This window comes from Varanus komodoensis, unplaced genomic scaffold, assembly GCF_004798865.1.
Source record: "Varanus komodoensis strain SLA01 unplaced genomic scaffold, ASM479886v1 scaffold23, whole genome shotgun sequence".
NCBI classification, from domain to species: domain Eukaryota; kingdom Metazoa; phylum Chordata; class Lepidosauria; order Squamata; family Varanidae; genus Varanus; species Varanus komodoensis.
The window spans coordinates 5,158,922-5,182,514 of NW_025335627.1; the positions used below are offsets into that span (position 1 = coordinate 5,158,922).

The following is a 23,593-nucleotide window of genomic DNA, read 5'->3' on the forward strand; positions in this document are numbered from 1 at the left end:
TGCCCAGGAGTATGTTTGCATATCTACATTTGGTGTGGGAAGGCAGTGAGAAGGTAATAGGGCTACTGCCAGAGCTCGGGCCGTGCAATAGTGCAACTCAGTTGGCTTTAAAAGGGTGAGGCCCCATCCTAATCCACAAGGTGAAAGGGTTTGAGCAAAGGGAGACACTAACAAAGTAGGTTTTCCCCCATAATAACAAACCATAGTTTCTCATTAAACTATCAGACTCTAAGCTTATGTGGCTCTATCCATCTATCTATCTATACTGCCATTCATTAAAAATCTCATAATGGTTTAAAAAAAATCAAACAATAAAACAATTAAAAACTCCTTAATGCCAGTACTTGATGCTAAAATAAAATTACCATTTAACAGTTTAAAACTGGGCAAATAAAAAGGTTTTGGCCTGGTGTCAGGACAAATAAAGCATTGGCACCAGGCACATTCCTCTGGGAAATGAGTTCCATAATCAGGGTGCTAGATCCTCACCTCTCTCAGGGAGGTCTCTTGGAGAAGGGCTTCCACAGATGATCTTAAGGCATGGGCAGACTTGTATGGAAGGAGATGTTCCCATAGATAACCAGTCATTAGATAGTTTACCTAGTTCAAATGTAGTGGCAGAGTGGTTTATAACTTTCCTAAAATTGGAGAAGAAATTTGGAACATGAAAAGGAGGTGAATGAATACAGAGTTCAGTCATGTAGTGCCAACCCTCAGTTGTTGCATCAGTCATTAATAGAGATGTGCTACAGCATGGGTCCTCAAACTACAGCCTGCGGGCCTGATCCGGCCTGCCATGCCCATTTATCTGGCCCACCTCAGAGGTTTTGGACTTGCTGCATGTGCACCCACGCCCATGTGCGCGCCCGCCTGCCTTGCCCTACATGTGGGGAGGTGGTGGCTTGCTCGCGCGGAAATTATTTTGGACTCGTTCGGAGAAAACGATCTCCAAGTGAGCAAGCAGCTGCCTCTCACACCCGCCGCTGCCTCACGCCACGTGCCCACTCCCACCTCGCCTCCTCTCGCCACACGTTCCCGCCCATGCCTCACCATGCCTGCGCGCACCGCCCCCCCCCCAGCACCCATGTGCCGCCAGCAGCACCTTTCCAGCCCACACCCAGCACTGGCACCTTTCAACTGGCCCCCTGGTGAAAAAGTTTGAGGACCCCTGTGCTTCATCTTTTAAAATGCAAGTTTCTTCATCTCTGATTCCACTTAACTGTTCTCCTCTTGTCCTATATATTTTCACCAGCGCCTACTTTGTAGTTGGATTCTATGCAAAGAGATTAAGGTTGGTAATTTGAGTGGTCAGATATTGCCAAGTATTCAATCATTAATTTAGAAGAATTATAATAATTATTATTATTTAGAAAAACTCAAGGAAGATAGTCGCTATGGAAGTTGCAGAAAATGGCAACCAAATAACCAATGTATTGGAGCACGTTTCCTATGTGGAATGGTTACAGTTTGAGGGGACTTATAGCTTGGAAAAGAAATGAGGGGTCACATAGCAGAGTTGCACAAAATTATGCATATTGTGGAGAAAGTGTTTCTCCCACTCTCAGAATACTAAAACTACAAACTGATTAGGATGACTTTGAAAGACAAGATAAATTCGTGGAGGATTACATTGTTAATGGCTGCTACCCCCAGTATCAGAAAGTGTATGACTGTGAATACCACTTATGGGGAAACATGGTTGGGAAGGCACTGCTCTGGACACAGTCTGCTTTTTGGCTTCCTATGGGCAATTGACAGGTCACTGCCAACAGCATTCTGGATTGGATAGGCAGTTAGTCTTTTCTACTATGCTCTATTTCAGTGTTTTTGTAATAAACAGTTCTCAATTTTCATTAGGAATGCAGGAAAAAGCTTAAATACTTTTGTTTCAGCTGAAATTAAACCAAGAAAATGGCATTGATACAACTATCAATGCCATTGCTTTTTAAATGTTTTGGTGTTTTAAGGTATTGATAGGGCAGTGTATACCTGTTTCTAAATTTCACTGATTCAAAATGCATTTTGAATCTGTGGGTAGATATTGTCAGGCTGTTTAATTACAGTATTTGGCTGGACAGTTGTTTGTTCTTATTTGTAAAAGTGTTGAACATTTAACTATCGTACAGGCCATATATTGTACAGTAGAAATAAGAACTAAGAATAATAGTTCCTGTGAATCTATGTAAACAAATAATCCCAAATAAAATTAAAATGTGCTGCTCTTTGAATTCTGCAGAATTTTTGTAGCTTCCTAAGTCTTGAATAGATTCTTGATGTTCCGGAAAACGTTTTACTCTAAAGTTGTAGAACACACCTTAATATTTCAGTACAAGGTCTATTTGTAGTTGTGCTTTAAAGACATTGTAATGTGATCATTAAAATTAATTGTGGGTAGAATTTGGCATAGAAATTGGCATTTAAAAATTATAGCTGCACAGGGAATTCTCTTTAATACTCTCCCCTCTGGACCATTTTTAATGCTATGTAGGCATAAAAAGCAATTTTACATATTAAGTAGCTTTTAGAAAAGCATTTAGAGCACTATTTCTAAAATGGCGTCACATGTTTGAAGTGTGACATTAGAATAGTTTCCATTAGATCATGTTATTTTATAGTGATGTGGGCTGTTTATAAAACAAGAAATGAAATGACTAAGTTGTCTTAAGAATTAGCTAAATTGGGCAGTGCTTGCTTTTTAAGGTGTGCACACAGTAGAGATTAAGAGTGCAGAACTATTTTTAGTTGGGGGACTGGATAACAGCTCCCCTCCAGTGTACATGGAGAACTTGGGTTTGACAGTTTTCTTTCCTGATAGTTAATGACACTGTCAAAAGACAACAGTGACAATTGCGATGATAAGCCAACACGTAAGTTAGTATTCTCTTTGAAGCTTTATAATCCTTTTGAACAATTGTGTGGTATGCATCTCCTTATGCTTTAATTTACTATCTAAGTAAACTTGTAAGCTAAGCTTGGGTTCTCTGCAAGAGAAAGGAAGTTAGAATATAAATGTAATGTAATATAAAATAAAGTAATAATAAGTTAGAGTAGGAAAAGTAGAATCTGTTTTGGAAATGGAATATATTACCTGCTGTAGAGATGATCAAAAGGTCCAATGGATGAGGTGTAACTCTCTCGCCATCTTTATGTGACTCCTAGCAGTCCTATCCAATATAAATCTTCCGTAAGGAAAACTCTGTATTGCTAGACCTTCTGTGAAAAAGGTTGGCTCTGTGACAAAATAGACTTTTGTGACAGCCCTACCCCACATACTACTGTTTGAGGAATATTGTGTCCCTTTGCATATAGAAAGTTAGAATTATGGTCTATCAGGAATGAGCATTTGCTGTTTCTCACCTTTCCTCTATTCATGTGATTCTCTGCCTGTAAAAGCTTTCACTTACAAGAGTGAGAGTAAGTGTGGCATAGCAGTTAAGAGTGTAGGACTGGTACAACCCAGGCAGGCTGGGTTCTAGTACCTGCTTAGCCATGGAGCCAACTGGGTGACTTTGGACCAGTTATGGACTCCCAGTTTGGGCAAGTTATGGACTCCCAGCCTACCTCACAGGGTTGCTACTGTGGGATAAGACTGAGAGCAGGAGGAGGGGAATCATGTAAGTCGCTTTGTGTTTGTTATAAGAAAAAAGGGGATTACGAATAAATAAATTAAACAATTCTAAATATTTTTTAGGCTATGCACTCCTTTTGCTAATCCGCCATACCATATGTATATTGCACATTCCTTCCCAGTTTTTAATGTTTCTGGATACCGTCCTTTGGTAGTATCTAGAAAAATCTTGCCAAATTTACAGAGCAGCACATCAGCATGTCACTTTCATACAGATTCTCCCAAGAAGAGGGAAGAAGAGTTTTTGCTTCAGTACTGTGGGTACCTGTGAGGAGAAAACACAAGTGCATTTCTCAGATACTCCCCAGTAAGTGTCTAAGTGTCGGAAAGCATCTTGGTCTTTGAACCACTTGTCTCTTGGGTTGCTTTTTCCTGAAAGCGATGGCTGTCTATGAGGAAAATTAACTTTAAACAATGGAATTGTCTTTTGGTCAGGGAGGGAAAGCAAGATTCTAACTGTTCCCTCTTTTCCTCAGGTTTTGTTAAACAAAATAAACTATTCATTATTTTTCATTATGATTGCTCCTGTGGGTTACTCATTACATTGAAGAGACCAGAAGGAAAGATGAGGCTGAAATTCATCTGTTGTTGTTTTTATTTCAGAATGATTGTCCCTAATCAATCTGATATCCTTTGATTTATTTTTCCTCTTTATTTTAGTTACAGTAAGGTTGTACTCCTAACTTACACGAGAGTAAGCCCTATTGAGCTCTGTGAGCCTGACTTCCAAGTAGATGGATATAGGTTTGCACTACAGGTGTATTAAATTCAGGCTGTATTTTACATATTCAGGTTATCAGCCTTTTTTATTATGAAATCAAGTTATAGTCTACATGTAGGATCACTTCAAGGTGAATGGAACCGTGATCCCTCACTTGAATGCATTGGGCATGATATGCTGTACCCACACAGGGAGGATTCCATTTCTTAGCCATTTACTCTTCCCCACATCTCAGGGGGATCTACATGAGAGCCCCTTCTATTTCTAAGAAAGCAAACTTGCAGTAATTGTGCAGAATACATTTATCATAGTTAGGGCGCACGCTCATGAATAGGCAATTGCAGGAAAAGTAGGAGTTGAAAATGTGATGTGTGCAGGGAATGCTCCTTTAAAGTTCATTTTTGTGTTTAGCTCAGTTAGCCTTGTTGTTGTTATGTGCCCTCGAATCGTCTCTGACTTATGAATGAAAGCCTTCCAAAATGTTCTATCCATGACAGGCCCCCTTGACTCTTGTAAATTAAAGACTGTGGCTTCCTCTTTGGAGTCAATCCATTGCATTTCTGGCAATCAGTTATATAAATGTGGAAAAGAGGGAAAGAAATATTTTAAAAAGGGGGTGGGGTGAGGAAATTGACAGCTTATTCTGCCCCATCACCAAAACTCTTGGAGAAAGAAAAAGGGGGTGGTGCTTGCCCTGTCTTCCCAACCCCTACAGGACAAAACCGGGGGGGGGGGGGGTCCAGCACCTCCATATCTCTCCAGCCAAAAGCAAGCAAGCGCATACTCTCTCTGTTCCTATTCTGCTTGAATCCACCTTTGATTTGTATTTTATTTTCTAGAAAAAAGCTACATTTGATAAAAAGAGTTTTCACTTTTTGTGTTGGCTTTTCCTCACTTCTATGGACCAAAGAATGTTCAGAAAAGAAATAGATGTGAAACGTGCTGAAATGATAAGCTGCATTAATCTGTCTGCCAGTTGATAAGTTGTTTATATGGCTTGTTCACCCAAATGGCTATTTAAATGTGTAAAGTAGTATTGCAAAGGTTACATTTTTAGAGCAAAAGATAGCTGTAATTTTGTGGAAATCAGAGAGAAGTTTTAACGTTCAGCATTTCTATGTAAATCTGATAGTAGGGTATGAAGAAGGAGAATTTATTTGACATGTTAGGAAAGATGTGCTTCAGTTTTGTTCCTGCTCTAAACTGTACTCCTGTTTCACATTCTTGTTAACTGATTTAAGGCTCAATCCTGTAGATTGTTAGACAGAAAGTCCTACAACTTTTAGACTTTTTCTGTCTAAACATCCATAGGATTGCACCTTTGCTTATTTGAACATATGTACCACTGTATCTTTAGCAATGGCATACTTTTCAATTTACATTGACACTAAGCATAACTGTATGATATTTTACAGTATATTTTTCCAGCTCTTGAAACAGTCAAGGATATCAACATCCTCTTACTTCCAGTCCTATATTTTTGTTTGCTTGGTCTGGATTGTTTCAAGCTGTATATCTTACTAGATATCGTCTAACTGTATTCTTGAATTCTTTGAAGTCTGCCCCTTGCTCCACAATTTACTCTTCATTATGGCTCTTCTCAGTATACCACTAATAAATTTTATAGAGGAAAGTGCAGAGACTTTCATGTACAATGACAATACATGGTGAACTAGCATGAGAACTCGGCTTCAGATCTTCCTGAGTACTGTTCTTGCCAGATCAGTTTGGGAGGATTGTGGCACAGTCTTTCCACTGAGGCCTGCCTGGGACAAGCGCAGCTATCTTTTCAGAATTAGATTTGAACTCCCTTCTACTTCCACACATATACATATCAAGGGGCATGATGCCAGCTGTGGAAAAAGTGGATAGGGAGATTTTTTGTCTTATTCTAGGCCACTCTGTGAACAGAGATGGACTAGAGGAATCCTTGAACACATCCAGCAAAACCCTTCTTTTGCGCAGTTACATATGGCAAACTCTCAAGTAGGACCTGAGAGTTTAATAGTTCTTTACCACCTGTCATTCCCAGCAACTGGGGAATTCTTTGCTATACACTGTCAGAATGGTAGACACAAAACTGCATTTCCATGTAATGCTAATATGGGTCCCCATTATAAGGACAAACCTATGTATCTAGCTCAGACACTCCCCTCCCCCCATCCCCTAGCGTGGTCATGAATAGTTTGGAAGGTTTTCACTTCCATTTTAGACTACTTGAAGCTTGGAGAGTACTTGCATCTTTCATTTATAAATGAGATGTGTCTGTTAATGTTAGTTTTGATTGCATCACGCTGATAATGTAATGCTTTTATTTGGCTTGGTTGAATTAATTAGAAAGCAGTAGCCTTTGGAATATACAGCCACATTTGTTTTCAACTTATAATAATTCTGATAGACTGCACCTGCATAAGAATGTATGCTTGTAAATTTGGAGATTTCCAAAAGAAATTCTGGGTCGTTATATTCTTTGGAGTCCAGAACTTGAGTTCTTTGCAAAGAACCCTAGTATATTAAAACTTGCAGTAGTATTGTCTTATTAAAACTGACTGAACTCTTGTTTGGAAATAGTTTACACTCCAATAGGATACACAATATCAAATAGAATTAATCTGACAAGAAGTAAATGTATGCTATACCCTATGCAGTCTTGGTTATTTCCATATTACACTAGGATAAGCAGACTCTGTCCCAATACCTGGGAATGTAGCTGAGAGTAAGGTGCAATGCAGTGGTAAGACAATTGACTATTTAATTGCTCTTACTGAGGGGTTCTCAAATCAACATCATGACCTGGTTGGCCCATAGTGCTAACCCATGGTTTAATCCATGTTATGGCTGTTTCCTCTACTCAGGGTTTGTCTGGAAGATGATCAAATAATCTATGATTTGTTTTCTCATTTCTTTGTTTATTTGTTTCTTTCCTCCTCCGCTCACACATTCCCTGTATCCCAAAAACGCTCTGTGGTGCTGTAGTAGTGGCATACAGAGCAGCAGGGGTTTTTCTTTTCTCTGCCTGTTGCCTCAGTAGCCTGGCAAAACATGCCACGAACAACACACAGTTCTGATTTCACTTCTAAAAGCAACTTGTGGTTTAAATAACCCAGAATTTGCACTCCAACAACAAACCATAGGTTCTCTTTCTGGGCTGTTCATGGGTAACAACTGTTTGTTTATGTGGCCACATTCACATTATTACTGTTATTACATTACATTTATACCACACCTTCCTTCTTGTTAAGAAACCAAAGTGGTTTACAAGATTTTTCCTCCTTTCTATTTCATCCTTGCAACAACAACCCTTTGAAATAGACTAGGCTGAAAGTTTGTTACTGGCCCAAAGTCACACAGTCAGCTTTCATGGCCAAGTGGGGATTAGAACCCCGATCTCCCAAGAGCCAGTCCAACGCTCTAACCACCATGCCACACTAGCTCTGATTTCACACATACCAGAATGACCTAAAATTCAACCATTCATGGGCTAAGTAAACCTTGACTTGGTATTATGTGCAATCAGGTCAGTGAGTGCCTCTATTTCAAACGAAGGACCTTCCTTATGGCAAGATAATGCTGCTTTCTCTTGACACTTTCTTAGTACTTTTATCCATGTAATGGGTATTTATTTTAAATTAAGTGAGGAATGGGATAAACTTTCTTAATCCCAAAGGTGGCGGCGGACACTAGAAAACTAATGAGAAATTGCCTGTGCACAAGCAGGGGGTGTACACATCTACCATAGTTGCCCTTACAGGAGATTATCAGGGTGGGCAAGCTCTTTTGGTGTAGGCAAACTTCAGTTCTTTCATAATGAAACAGAAGCACAGGTTGAGGGGACATCATCTGTTCAACTGAGTGACAGCTGTGCAACACCTAGAATATTTCAAAAGTCCCAGGTAAAAAGCCTCTATAATGTGGAACGCTTATTAAGAACTGCACAGTGTTTTGCGACTACTTCTAGGGGGAAAAGATGGTGATGGAGGGGAAGGTTAAATAGAAGAAAATGCCAGATATGTATGGTCAAAATGATACATGATGGGGCTGTAGCATCATGTTCACATATAAGGGGTGCTGTCCAATAGGTGTCTGTGACATGTCTGTGACAGAGAAACCATCTCTGTTGCTGAGGTTGAGGCTGGGGCTGGGGTCAGCAAACGTTGGGGTTGCAGGTCCCCTGGCCCCCTTTCTGTAGTACTCCCTGCAGAGGAGCACTGAAAAATGGGGGCAGGGCAAGTGGAAGGCATGTCTCGGTGCTGCTTATGCAGCAGTTGGCCCTCTGCAGGCACTCTGTCCAAGGCTTCCTCCAGCCCTGTCCATTTGTTGATAGAGGTGCTGGTTGGGTGTATAATTTATTTATTTATTTTTTATTTATTAAAACATTTCTATGCCGCCCCTTGCCAAGGCCTCGGGGCGGCTTACAACATTGAATACAAAATACATTAAAACAATGACAATTAAAATATATACAGTAAAATAAAATAAGCCGCCCTGGCCGAATAAAATTCAATAATATTAACATTTAAAATGCTGCATAAATAAAAAGGTCTTCGCCTGGCGCCGAAAAATTCACTGGGTTGTTCAGCCGCAGTCCCATAGTGTTGCTGATAAGAAGTGCCCTATGTGTTTCTTAATTCTTATTTACAAGAACTTTGAAGGAGGCAGATCAAAAGAAGGCAGGCAGGAAGAGTTCTCTTCAAACTTGTTGACTAGTTATATATTCTTACAGTGCAGATTCTAAGGAAGCAAAAGGATAAAAAGTACACACCATGAAATGAACTGCCCTCCCATCTTTTCAAAGATGACTTCACTTACTCCCTCAAACTCAAAGAGATATTCCTTAGGCTTTGCTTGTACCTCCTTAGGGGGATCTGTGTTGTATGTTATGGAAGCCTTATGGCTAATGGGGCAGGATAAAAAGCTAATAAAACCTTATGGCTAATGGGGTGGGATAAACTTCAAATAAATAAATATATGTATGTATTGATGAGCATGGATCTCTTTTGAATGCCTATCAGAATAAGATCATACCTGAAAGTTCCTGAATAAAGGAACATTAGATTAGCACTGAATCAGTTTATGTGTTAACTTGGGATGACTGAAGAATTATGTCTTTGAGAATTTTGCAATAAAATTACCTGAGCCACACCTCCTAGACTAAAGATGTGGACTCGAATGTAACTATCAGCAAAGTCAATTTTTTTCAAATGCTCCAATACGATTCTTATTTATTTACTTGATTGATACCCCACCTTTCTACTAAAATTGCACTCAAAGTGGCTTTCACAAATAAAGTAAAACAATAATGTAACTTCCAATTAAAACATAGTTATGGATTAAAAAGAGCACCCAACCTGTGGAACCACTCACAGGCCAATTTCCTGAATAAAGTGCTCATTGCCTGCCACTGGAAGGATAGTAGAGAGAGGGAGGGAGCACATGAACCTGACTGCCTGGGGAGGAAGTTCCACATTCTCCAAAACCGGACTCCCTCACATGTCACCTCCAGACATGGTTGTGGTCTTGAAAGAAAGTTCTTTTCAGAAGATCTTGAGCATCAGGTAGACTCAAATGGGAGAAGGCAATCTTTCAGGTAACCTCGTCCCAAATCATCTAGGGCTTCTCAGATTCTAAGCAGTAGGTTGAATTAAGCATGGAAACAGATTGGTAAACAGGGAAACTGCCGTAACAGTGTAAGTTGTGTGTTCTGTTTAACTTAACAGTCTGACAATAGCATTCTGGACCAGCTGAAATTTCTGAACACTTTTCAAAGGCAGCCCCATGTAGAGCATATTATGGTTGTCCAAATAGGATGTGACAAAGGCATTTATGACCAGGTATCTCTAGCATCAGCAATGCAAACGCACTCCTGGTCATCCCCAACCCTTTAGCATCCAGATTGGCATTGAAGAGAACACAAAAAACCATGACCCTGTGTCTTCATCCCATCTTGGCCCAAATATCAAAATACATTTAACATGTATGTTTTGAGAGAAAAATACATTTAAAATGGTACTTTCATGTGATTTCATTTCATTTATTTTTATGTGATTTTTAAAAAGATTAATGCATAAATATAACAGACTATGGATGTTGTGCTTGAGCATGCCAAACATGGCAACCATTTTATGAGAGTGACTGCAGTACTCTTAACGTTCCAAATGTGTTCACTGCCCCAAAAAGGTTAGAGCAAATATGTTAGGACATTTTTTACAGTATTCTCAATTAAAATTAATTGGATCTGTTCTAGTTTGGCCTCCAACCCAAACATGGAACTGGAGCTGCTTTGGGCATGCTAATTGATGAGCTGCACTAGGAGATCACAGGGAGTGGGACCTGTTGATTGATTCTCCTGAACTGTTTGATACCCTTAATCTTAGTATTCTTTTGCACATCTGGACAAGGTGAGTTTGCAGATGCTGAGGGACTTTTGTTCTGCCACATAACCTTTTGTACCCATGCATTTTAACTGCTGTGTGAAACTGCTGGGTAAAATAATCCAGAGATATGGGCTAAGATGTCAATGATTTGAGAAGGCACCCAGCTCTCTCTTGTTTCTATCTTAAATTCTGGGCATTTACCATAGGTGAGGGTGAACAAACTAAATATTAATCCAGTTAAAATTGAAGTACTCTTGGAGATTCTGAAGGCTTTGGAGGAGACATAATGCCTAGCTTGGATTGGATTTCAGTCCCCTGGAGAGACAAGTCTGAAGGCACTGGGATCTCTTGTTGCTTTTGGATATGCAAGTGATGGCAGTGGCCAGATGTGCCTTTAGCAACTATGGTTTGCCAGCTATTTCCATTCCTGAGGAAAAGAGGCCTAGTCGTATTTATTCCCTAGTCAGCTTTTAGTGACTCACATTGTCACTCCAGGTTTGACTACTGTAATAACTTGACTTGGGACTGTGAAGCTCAATGGGTTTTTGACATATATTGATTTTGAGAGACTTGTGTTTGAGCTGTATTATATGATAAAGCCCTAAAACCATGTTTTCTTAGCTTAATTTTCTATTACTATAATAATAGTGCATTTATATCTCACCTTTTTATCTCTTCTGAGGTATGCAAGGCAACTTACATAGTTCTACTCCATTCCATTCTTATTCTCACAACACCACTGTGAGGTGGGTTAAGCTGAGAATATGTGACTAGCTGAAATTACTTTTATATCTTAAAAAGTTCTAATTTGGGGATTTTTAAAAAATTAAAAAGTTTCTCTTCCCTTTTGTGTGTTAACCAGTACTAAAACCTCTCAAACTTCTCAGTGATGTATCAACTGACCATTAATTTCCAGGTTTCCCATGTTTCATTATTAATTTAGCTGCAAAACAAACTTAAATGCATTGCTAGGCCTGCCTCTTATTGTGGTAGACTTAATAATTTCCAACAGAAGCAGTCAAGAAGGAAGTGTGATATCACGGTCAAGATTATGCTAGTCTTTCTGAATATTTCACTAATGGACAATCCACAAAACATTTGAAAAAAGGCAATCATTCTTTCCAGCCTAGGCCCTCCATTCCAGAAACCATTTTATAAACTGCCCTCCAAAGCAAACACTGTTGTGTCTAGTACCACCTAAACAATGCTTCACAAAATCCCTTCAGTGCTTAGAACAAGATGGTCAACGGTCAAAGATGTTTTCAAGAATCCCTAGATCGCATAGCCAAGAGATAGTTTAAGTAAGACCTATGAGGATGTTCTACTTTTCTAATGTCCAAGTTTGTAAATACATTATTTTATTATTTTGAACTCTAAGCAGACAAACTTTGGTTTTGAGGTTCCTTTTAGCTTGGAAAAGAACCAAAAAAAAAAAAAAAAGTCACTGTCCAGACGAAATATAGCTGATTTCTAGGGATATACTTCCTTTTTGGAACAAGTGACCTGATCAAAATATAAACTGTCTGTTTTTTGAGATATTTTGTATCAATAGTGCATCTTTCGTAGTTTGTATAGTACTTGACTAAACTCTGAACAATTAACTTGTTCATTCTGTAAATCTCTGTAGAAAGGATGACCAAAATGGACCTACAGAAATTAATTGGAATTCTAATGGAACTGAGCACATCAAATTTAACCATGTTACTTTGGTCTATATAAAAATGTTAAAAACCTAGATGCAGTGGAGCACTGGTGTGATTCAGACAATAGTTGGTTGTGCTAAAACACACCACTCAAATAATTTTGAGGACCAATTTTGCATTGTTAGTAACTCAGAAAGAACATAAGACTCTAACTGTGGGATTTTCCTTTTGGCAGTTTAATCCACTGTGTTCAGCTCATTCTCAGTGAACAGCCCTTTTCTTTCTGTACACTTTCCTGTTTCTATGACATTCTCTGTTAGCCCTCCCTTTGCTTCCGACCCTTGCTTCACCCCCATTTTCCCTTGGTCTCCTTGTTCTGTGTCTTCTCTCCTCCACCATCTCTGTCCCTCACTGAGTTCAGTGGGAATAGCACACAATGCTTTTGTTTCCACTTTTAACTGGCTGTCAAAGAGTAGAAAAGTCTCTCCTCCCTTTCCAATCCATTTTTTAAAATTAATGGTGCTGTGAATAGTGATGGTGAGGGGATACAGTGGTGGGGTTGTTTTTGTTGGTGGTGATGATGTTTGTTGTTTCTGCTGCTTTTTGTTTCAATTTATTATAATTGCAAATGAGTGGAACGTTAAAAAAAAACTAGAGTGGGAGCCACTGAATCCAGGGACAGATGAAGCAAAGCAAATTCAGGCATGTTCCTTTCTCCAGGTTTTTACAGGTTCAGGTAGGCCTTCAATATTCCCAGAAAGTTGAAGCAAAGGATAGCAAACAATGGATAATTGAAATGCCCCCGAAGGCAGCAAATAGTCAAGGGGGAATACAATTGGCCCATGAGTCTTTTGTTCTGTAGGATGGTCCCAGGATGGAGGGATTCCTCAGCAGTATCAGCCACTCTGATATTGGTGATTTCCTTGAGTGTCCATTTTAATTTCCTGTGGTACTGTTGAGTAATGTTGCATGGGAGGCATTGTGGAAAACAGAAAGGGCTATTTACTGTAGTTACTGGGTACAGTTCTCCAGGACAGGCATCAGTGCTGGTATGCACTGCAGTGCAGGGGACCAGGTAGTGACCCCTGCTTTAGGATTTGGGAGTTAAGTTTAAGGGCGATTGTAATTTAGAGGCATTCAGCCATAATCCCACACATGGTAGTTTTGCACCATTGGCTCCTCAGCCAAGTACATATGCCAGATGTCTCAATCTGTGTTTCCTCTCTCACTGAGCAGGATTACTGTTGCAACTACACATCACCAGCATGGTAAACCCTGAGGAGGAATTCCTCAGGCTTGGAAAGCACTTTACACAATTAAATGCAATATAAATAATGAATAATATGCTTGATTTATGGTGAACTGGACCTAGCAAGTTTGTGGTTAGGGCAAGTTGATATTGATTGCAATGTGTTTGATTTATCTTAAATGACTTCAGTTGATATAAATTTCCTTAGAAGGACATTTCATAATCGATTTATTAATCCTTAATAATCCTGGTAGAAAGGCCTTTGTAATCCCTGTGCTAGAACATTGAAAAGAAATACTCTTTAGCACTAGAAACCGCAATTATTCTGTGGTAGAGAATACTATAACCTGGGCTTAGGATACTTGAAAGATCACCTATTTTTTTATGAGCCTGCTTGACCTTTCAGAACCTCTTTAGAGGTAGTATTAGGAATTTCCCCTTTTTAGGTTCAGTTGGTAGCAAACTGGAGTAAAGCTTTCTCAGTTATGGTACCTCTTCATCTTTGAAAGTTCCTGCACCTGTCAGTTTATAAGTTGCTCACTGTAATTGGCAACATTTCCACATTTTTGTTTTCTTTCACTTTTACTGAAATTTGACTTTATTGCTGCTTGCTGATTGAATCTATTTTTCTTTTGTTTTGAATTAGCATGCAAATTTGCATTTTATTATGGTGGTTGCCTCAGTACACTGACTGAGAGGTGCAGGGAGATGCATTTTTAATAAATAATAAATTAATTAATAGCTGGGGCAGAAAAGGATTAGCAGATCTTCAGAAAATAGGTCTCTCATAGAACCTCCAAGTTCAGAAGTAGTCTACTTCCAAAAGCTAGTTGCTAGCACTCATGCAGCCTCAACCTCAGCAAGGGAAGGGCTGCTGCCTTCCTGCATGGGTGGGTGGTCACATTTGAAAATAAGATCTTTTTCTAGACTGCCCCTTGGTTTAATCTTGCAGCTCTCCATAAGCTATCTAAGTGTGGATTCAACAATCTTTCTTTCTCCAGGTTTGATGATCCCTGTCTTTTGTGTGGTGGAGCAGCTGGACACTTCTCTTGAATATGATAATCGAGAAGAACATGCGGAGTTTGTTCTGGTTCGCAAAGATGTGCTTTTTAGTCAGCTGGTGGAGACTGCGCTTTTGGCTCTTGGATATTCTCACAGCTCGGCAGCTCAGGCACAAGGTACTGCATAAAAGCATTTGTTTGTTTAGTAGCATACAAGAAGATCCTCCAGAGTCGGAGAGCATGCTAAAGGCAAATACAGCAGCTTGTAGCAGACCTAGGAAGCAGCTAATCAGTTTGGTCAAGGAATTCCCTGTAAACACTCATTAAAGCTGCAACCCTATGCCCAGTTACTTGAAGTGAGTCCAATTGAAGATAGCAGAACTTACACAAGAATGAACATACCGAAGATCAGGCTGCACAATGTGAATAATTATCTATTTGCTGCCCGGCTCACAGTTGCTGCCTCAAGAAGAATATTTTAGTGTGTGTATAGTTAACCAAGGCATACTGACACCCTGAAAAACCTTGTTTTGAGAACACAATGTGATACCAGGCATTCATGATAAATATAAAAATACTTCCAGAGGGTAGATGTGGTAGTCTACTGGAACAAGAGAGACCAAGAAATTTTTGGCATCTTAAAAAACTAGGAAATCTATTCTGGCACAGTTTTTGGTGGACACGGCCCATTCAGTCAGATTTTTATTTAATGACTGTGTAGTATTATTAATTTGTCCTTCTGACTGAGTGCCATAGATAATATTTTATAGGTAATTTTATTCCTCCAGATAGAGACAGCTTGTTTTGATAAATAATTTGGAATGGCTTACACAGTTAAATAACTTTAGAACTGTATTTTTAAGCATGTTTGCTTGGACAAAAGTTTCATTGATTGCACCAGGAATTACTTCTCAGTAAAGCTGGTTAGAATTTGGTGGCAAGTGAATTTTAAATTTTGCCACTGGCTATCAATCAGTCTTTTCATTATGTGGTCTAATATTGAAGGTGAGACATGTGCACCATATGAGTTTTTTGCTAAATGAAACTAAGCCTCTTGGAAAAGAGACTGCTAATAAGGCAACATTTTGAAGGCATTTTTTAAATCAAAGCAATGTGAAGATTATTCCCATTGTCTGTTAGTGAGTTTAATTACAATTAAAACATACATATAAGAGTAGAGTTCAGCAATGTAGCATTCACTTACCAAACAGAAAAAAGCAATACAAGTATTTTAAAGAACCGCTTCATGCCAGTTTAGGGACATTTCTTTCTGAATATAAAGGTCGCTGTATCCCGCTGTTCCTGTCATGGTAAACCAGCTTCCTCTTTGACAGCACTATCCATCTTGGTTAACACAGTTGCTCAACATGTTGGGAGCTAACGTGTGGAACGTTGTGAATTAAGCAGCCAAGGCATCATTCTTGGCATCTACAAAGGAAAGGATATTTCAAGAAAGGGTGCTTTAATGGAGGCATGCAATTCCATTCACTGACCCACATTAGTTGAGCATTGCACTTGGGGAAATACAGGAGTATTCCAACTAGGAAGAGGAGATCAGCTCAAATTGGCCATTGGCTTTTTCATTCTAAGGAAACAGCAGCTTTGCTAGTAGGTTGATGTTTGCTTGTTTGGCACTATAGTGTTGTGGTCCAGAGACTGCTTGGTGTTGATTTACATGTTTCTACTCACTGTTGAATTACTTTTAAAAAACACTCAAAAATAAGGCTAGACCTGCCAAATGTTATTTATTTTAACAGTTGCCACCATTTTGCCCTTTTAAAAATACTCATCTGGAAGTGCATTTCTAGGAAACCATGCCAATCACAATTTAATCACTGGGAGTTTGTACACACCCTTATTGTGATGTAATTTGATTGTTGCAGCCCATTCTCTTTCTGTTTATGGTCTGTATGGTCTTTTCTATGGAATGATGGCTGGCAAAATATTTGATTGATTTTGAGGTTAAAGCTTTTATACAAATAGATATGTTCTTGAACAAATAGTAATTTCAGATACATTAAAAGGAATATGCCAATTGCTGTTCTAATAAGTTCTGGGTGTGAAATAGGAATTGGAGTTCTTATCTTAAGTTTCCAGAATCTTAACTTTCTCAGTTTTATTATACAGGGCAAAGGGTGGCTCTGCCCTTCAGTCTGTGAGATTGATCGAGGCAAATAATGTCCACAAAGCTGTTTGATTAAGACTAAGAACCCATCAGATAACACTTTTACCTGATAAAGGAATTTACTGTGGTTACGCTTTGTAATACTGAATTGATAGAAACCTTCCTGTTAGAGTACCATTCTCCATGCAAGGAACCCACCTGAGTGTGCCCTTGCTTGTTGTGTTAGATTCACAGATGCAGGGAGATTTTAGTACAAGGGTGCTTGCAAATTATTGACCTACTTTGCATTATTAATTGGTGGAGTGTCCATGTGAGTGTTTGATTTGGCTTTGATGATATGTAAGTTACCATATTTAGATGTCATGGTAAGCAAGATTTTTTTTTGAAAAACCTGGTTTATGCTGAGTAGCAGCTTTGCCACCAGACTCTGCTCAGTCACTCCTGGCTGGTTGTGGTGTGTGAATTGGGCCAGTATTTAAACACTGAAAGTCTCATAACAGGGGAATATACATTTTAATAATATTTTTAGCAGGGTGATAGTGTTACTATGATTTCCAAGGCATTTATTCCAGTGAGGAAGATCACATTAAACTGTTGTTGGTTTGTTTTCCTTTTTGTACTGCCCATTAACTACCCACTCTCTTGGTTAATCACTCTCTAGGTGGTTTACAGAAGTTAAACTTAAAAAGTTAATAAGACACATGTACAAAAATTAATTTAAAAGAAGAGGAGGAATTGAGCCAAATCTTTTCCAGTATATATATTTAGGAACAAAAGCTAGCATGATTTGAAAGGTTGAGCCTTTGGCATGAAGTAGGTTTAATAACATCTAAGTTGTAGTGCCAATCCTAGAATGTATACTTTGACATAACGGTATTGCAGTTGGAGATGGGCAAATCTATCAAGCTCAGTTTCTTTCAGTTTGTTTGGTTTTTTTTTAATGCTAAGCTTTTTTTGTCCCACATTGAATTGTTTTCTTTTTAGCTTGCACAAAAAACTTTTTTGAAATTTTGAAAAATTCTGTATTTTGAAATACAGAATATTTTGAAATATTCTGCATTTTTGAAAATTCTGTATTTTGTATGTATTTTATGTGCACTTTTGCAAATTTACACCTGAATAAAGCTTAGTGTTTGAGACTATATACAGTTTTGAATGCATTTTCAAAATCTATGCACTTTGAAAAGGCATACATTTCAGTGGCTGGTTGGGTTCCAGTTCATGTTTAGGTTTAGGAAGCGCACATTTTTAAAGTTTGCATTGAAATGCAAACCAAATTTCTTGGCTATTCCTAATCATGGTACCCTTGTGCAGGGGAAGGCTACATATATGCTGCCATGGCTGTTAGTATGGCTTCCCAAGCTCTTCTGCCACCACCAAAATCCCAGTAATTCTGTTGGGAAACAGGGTGTGTAAGAAGTGCATACCTTGTTTCCCAGGAGAATTTGGCTTCTCTTTTCCCTTCTTTGAATGGTTGTTGGGAACGTGGTTCTGCTTTGGAAATAGGACATGCTCCCTACATGCTTTGTTTCCCTGCACACACACTGATTTGGTTTCTATTATTCTACATTATTATTGTAGTGGTCACTCAAAGAGCATGATGCTAGTTGAATTCAAACAAATTCAATAAATAAAATTCTGCAGGGAAACAGGGTGTACAGGGATAGCGTCCTTTGTGTACTCTGTTTCCCTGCAGAATAGCGTTTGCATGTGTCCATTGAACAGCCCATCAAAAGTTGTCAGAGCCCATTCTACTGGGAAGCAAGGTTTCCCCTTTCCATGGGGCAGAGGTGCAGTCCCCATAGAATTCTGAGTGGGCCAAAGCATGAGATGCTAACCTCTGCCCCTGTGTTCAGCATATTTGGGGACTGATCCAATCAGAAGCAATGTCAGACCAAACAAAGAATTTTCTGACTATTTTGCTGCTGGCCCAGTCCCTCCTCTAGAAAGAGAACCATGCCACCCTTTGGGACAAGAATATGGTGGCCAAACGTGGTCTTCTGGTTGAAGGGCTATCTGGTCCAAGTAAAGCTAAGCAACCATAAGGAAGGAGCATAGGTTGTTGAAATTAAATATAAATTTAAACCCTAAATATACTATTTTTCTATCTGATTTATAATAATTCTTAATTTGCATCTGCACATCCATGTCTCTTTTGTCTTCTGTTTTGGTGATGAATTCCCTGTATTTTGGTGATGTGTATGTGGCCACCCTACTTAACAACTACAAATTCTGGGGTTCCCTAGTTTTTACAAACAGAGTCAATAGAGTGTGGCATTTGATGGGCAGTGGAAGAGAGGCCTAAGCAAGAACCACAGGCATGGCTTCTGAGGAAAAGTGGGAAGCAGTGGGCATTATTCCACTGTGTCATTCTGCTAATGTTAATAATGCTGTGCTAGCAGAAGCCAGTTTCCCAATTATGTGCAAGAGGAAAATTCAGCTAAAGCTGCATTTGTGCAAGTGTGGCTGCACAAGTGTTTCTATAACAGATTATGTGGAATGGTTGTGCATTGCACTTACGTAACCCATTGTGCAACTAGTTGTGCATTACGCTTGTGCAACCATTTGCACAATACGTTGCAGGAAGTATAATGTGTAGCTACTTGCACAACAAAAATGTTCAGCAGAGGTCTGCTAGCGCTGTTTGGGTTTGCAGAATGGCATGGGTGGTTTTTATCATTGTTTGTATTTTTCAAAATTATATTTCATGAATTTTGTAAACCATCCAGAGGGCTTTGTCTCTTGGGCTGTATAGAAATAAAACAATAGTAAAAAATAAGAATACCACCCATTGTTACTGGTGGGGTTACCAGCTTGAAAAAGCAAGTGAGTTTTTTCCCTAGAACATTTACAAGAATTTAAAGTGAAGATACTTCTCTGCTGGTGGTTTGTAGTATTTCCTGGTCTGCAATAAGGTACATAAAGAATTGTAACCTGACTTGCCGTCTGGTGGTGGGATGGATTACAGCTGTTTTTGTGTGTGTATCCCACTTTGTTTCTTTGTCATTACTGGCTGTGGCAAAGCTCTACAAGTGGAAAAGTGATTCCTATTTCATTTAAGTGCTGCCATTGTGCAGTTTAAAAAGTAGGCTAAGAAGTGTTTTAGTGCAGCTTACAAAATAGATTTGTTTTAAAAAATAAGCATCTTGCTAAATTAACACTGTATGGAATAGTAACACTGAAGGAGCACTGAAGTGTAGAGGAGTGAGAGTGCATACATCAACAATGTGCTGCTTTGAAAAGAGAATTTTGGCAGTTGCACAGTATAAAATTTGAGAAATACAAATTCAGGAGAGCAGCTCTAATGTGGTCCACAACTGTTAGAATAGTATTAGTGATTTCTCCTCTTGAAAGTTTGGATTTTGTGAACTCTCAAAAGAGACAAATGCCATGGGGAAAACCAATGAGAATAATGGTATGGTTATGACAGTTTGGGTGTCCTGTAAAAAGTGGACATTCCAGAGTTAAACACCTAGTGATGTTCAGGCACTCCAGGTCTCAGAGAGAGGGAACAGTGTCTAAAGGGCTTTCATCACATATGTATAAAAAGACGCATTGCTGTGTTTGACTGTAATACAAATCAGGCAGCGCGTAATGTAAGCAGTTTAAATAAAGAAACTTAAAAAGGCTGGAGTGTTTCAACCCATCCTCTAACACTGTCTTTGTTGTGGGAGAGGGACCATGTTTGTGCAAGTTTGTGCAGGCTCCAGAGAATGATGCCTCGGGAATGAATCTTCCATATTACTAAGCCACTCTGAATTTTCAGCCATTTTGGTGTGCTACTCAAAAAGGAAAAGTTTTAATACTGTTTTCAATGTTAAGTTTGGGTGACCTTTTTCTGCCACATCTGACTTCTCTCCTGTTTTTTATAATAAAGAAGAGAGAGAAGGTTCTGTTGCAACAAACAAGATAGGAGCAAAATATGCAAGCAATGAAAATGTTTAATGGGGCAACATTTGCATATTTTATTTCTTAGATATTTCTGAGAAGGTTAAACTGCTGATCATCTGTCGTTACCACCTGTGTTTTCCCAGTATTGAAGGAGGAAAAGTTAAACACGTTAAATGTATTAATGTATTTAGCATTGCATATATTTTGGCCCTGAGTTAGGATTAGAACCTCAGGTTTGAACATCCCGAACTCCACAACTGAGCCATTGAGCCCTGGTGGTAAAGAGTTCACTGTTTTGTATAATTGTTAATGTGTTGAGGGAAGAGAACCTGAAAAAATGGCGTCCTCTCTTTGTATATATTTCTGCATACTACACTCATTTTTGTCTACTCTATCCGCTGAAGTGTGGATAAATTATATATCAAGTGTCAGCCATGTAATGCTAGCAATCAAAAGAGCAGGGATTATTTTCTAGACCTACAGGATTAGTGCTGTTGGAGCCCTTTATTTTTATTTATACTGTTTTCATGTTAGTATCTAATGAACACTGGCTGAAAAGGCACCTTTGTTAAATTTCAACACCCTGTCCATTTAAATTATGGGTTAAAAACTCTTAGTAAACATCACCAGTACCCCCTACCCACTTTTGTTTCCCAGCAGAACCAGAGATGTTGCTGATAAAAGAGTCTTACAGGTTTCCACTCAGCCTAACTTAATGTTGCAGATATCCTTATATTTATTTTATTAACATGATTACATTTGACCTATATGCAGTTGTTACCATAAAATATAATTTTAGGAGTTGTTCTTCTTGAACATAACCAATTTGTTTTGTTTAAAGTTCATGTTTGTGCCTCTGATTATTTATGTGTTGTTGCACAGGATTCCTGTCATGATATATTCTGCTTGACGATTAATAGCACCTTTTTCCTATACTTCAAACATCTGTACAAGTCATATAAGTAGTATAAGTAATGTATTTGTGTTTGAGCAGCATAAAATGGAATAATCAGCAGGAACTTAACCTATGTTTTTCCATTGCACTTGGTTTCTCTGCTGGAGCAAAATGTAGTATAATTTACTTGCAGGTGAATACAGTGAAGAGCTGAATGTTCAGAAGGGATTATGATCAGAGAACAATTGGTTTCCCCGGTAGCTGTTTATATTTTATCTCCATGATGAGGCTTTTCAGCAAGCATTGGAAATATTTTATCTAGGTGAATGTTTTGAGAAGGTCTAATATCTCAGAAAATTATCACTTTCACACTAATTCCTTTAAAAAAAAAAAATCAGATATCTTTAAGAGAAAGCAAGACTTCTTGCAGGTTTTTCTTTCTGAAAAACACTACCAGAAGGACAATAGTTGCATGATTGGAGATGTTAAAGGTATTCAAATCCTTGCTTAGCTATGAAGCTGTTAAGGAAGGAACAAACAGGTAATCTCAGAGTTGTGAAGATTAAATGATGTTTTAATGTGATTTTTTTTTTGGCAAAGAGCATGGAAAAATATAAATAAAACCTACACTTGGCTTTATTGGTTGTGAGTGGTAATCAGTTGAAGAAGTATATGATATCACAGATAGAAATAACAAGCGAGTAACTTCACTCACTGCCTGCAGACAAACTCTCAAAAGGTGTCAAAATTATTGGTGTAACTCCATAATAGTCAGAGCTCAAATCTGTGCATATGCCGTGCAAGGTATGCCAACTATTAGAAATCTGCCGCTGGGCTTGGATCCAAAGGTACTTTGCACAAGTGGAGAGGCACTTGTATTCATAGGAGGCTATTTCCCCTTTCCTGCCGCAGCTGTCCTACACCTTTGCAGAGTCCCTGCATCTCCTGAGAAGGACTTTTGGGGGGTGGGTGCTGTGATGAGCAAGAGAGTGGGGAAGCCTCATTATTGCAAATAGAGTTTCACAGTTCTCTGGATCTGCACAAAGATGTCCTCGGGTCTTTGGACAGTACGAGATCTCATGTGCATTGGTGGTCAGTATTCTAGCGGGTAGCCAGCCAGCCAATGGCGGGTAGCCATTGAAGGGTGGGCGGCTTTCTTCTTCACAGCCTTCTTCTAGCCAGCCAGTGAACAGGGAAATTTTTCCAGGTAACTGGGAATCTATCTCAGAATGAAAACTGAACCTCCTCCTTTTTCATAGAGCTTCTAGCTCCCTTGTAGCCTTTTCTGATAGACTCTTTTAAAGTAGTTTTCCTCCAGCTAGACTAAATGGGAAATAAGTGTGGTTGAAGAAGGGAGGGGTGACAGGATAGAATCAGTAAAGGTTCAGCTCTTCTTTTCTGTCCTCTCTTTATTCCTGCAAGTGCTCCTGGCTCTTGAGGAATCTCTGTGTGTGGGGGTAGGTAAAAGCCCAAGTGAATCTCAGACACTTCTGTCAGTAAATTGCAAGTATGTTTTAGATTTGCAGCAAGAGACTACAACAACATTTATACCACTTTCTGAATAGATCATCTGGCTTTTGGAACTTCTTTGAAGAAAATATTCTTGAGAGTTGTGCAGTCTTTGAACTTTGAACTTTGTATTGCACAGGAGTCCACAAGGCTTTGATATAGCTTGAAATCAAAGTGGCTTTTTTTCCCCCTTTAACCTCCTAAGACTTTTCTCACTGTCTCAGATAAATATGGTCATTTGGTTTTTTATAGGTAACCCTTTCTCTCTGGTAAGGCCTAGAATGGGTAATGAGGTTTCAAATCACACAGAGAACAACAGCCTTTCTTTAAAGAGCTATAAAAATAACCTGTGAATTTGAATCTAAACAATTTGTGTACAAAAGCTGCAGCTCTTGAAAAAAAGCAGAACTTATCTTTAGAGTAGAAGCAGAGCAGCATGGAGCAAGTTTTATCTGGTGTAAATGATACCCTAACACTGTTCGGTCCATGTGTTTACTTACTGCATTTCCATGTTATTTAGCTGAGTCAGCCTTCCCGAAGCAGGCATCCTCCCAATG

The 23,593-nt window shown here is 38.9% G+C and overlaps 1 protein-coding gene across 1 annotated transcript in view; it reads left to right on the forward strand.

Moving 5' to 3' along the window:
• Positions 1-23,593, forward strand: part of SATB2 (SATB homeobox 2) — a 148,212-nt gene that overhangs the window by 14,818 nt on the left and 109,801 nt on the right. Inside the window, exon 3 of the mRNA XM_044432003.1 lies at positions 14,617-14,793. Within this exon, the coding sequence (XP_044287938.1) occupies positions 14,617-14,793 (177 nt within the window). The remainder of the gene's footprint in view (positions 1-14,616; positions 14,794-23,593) is intronic.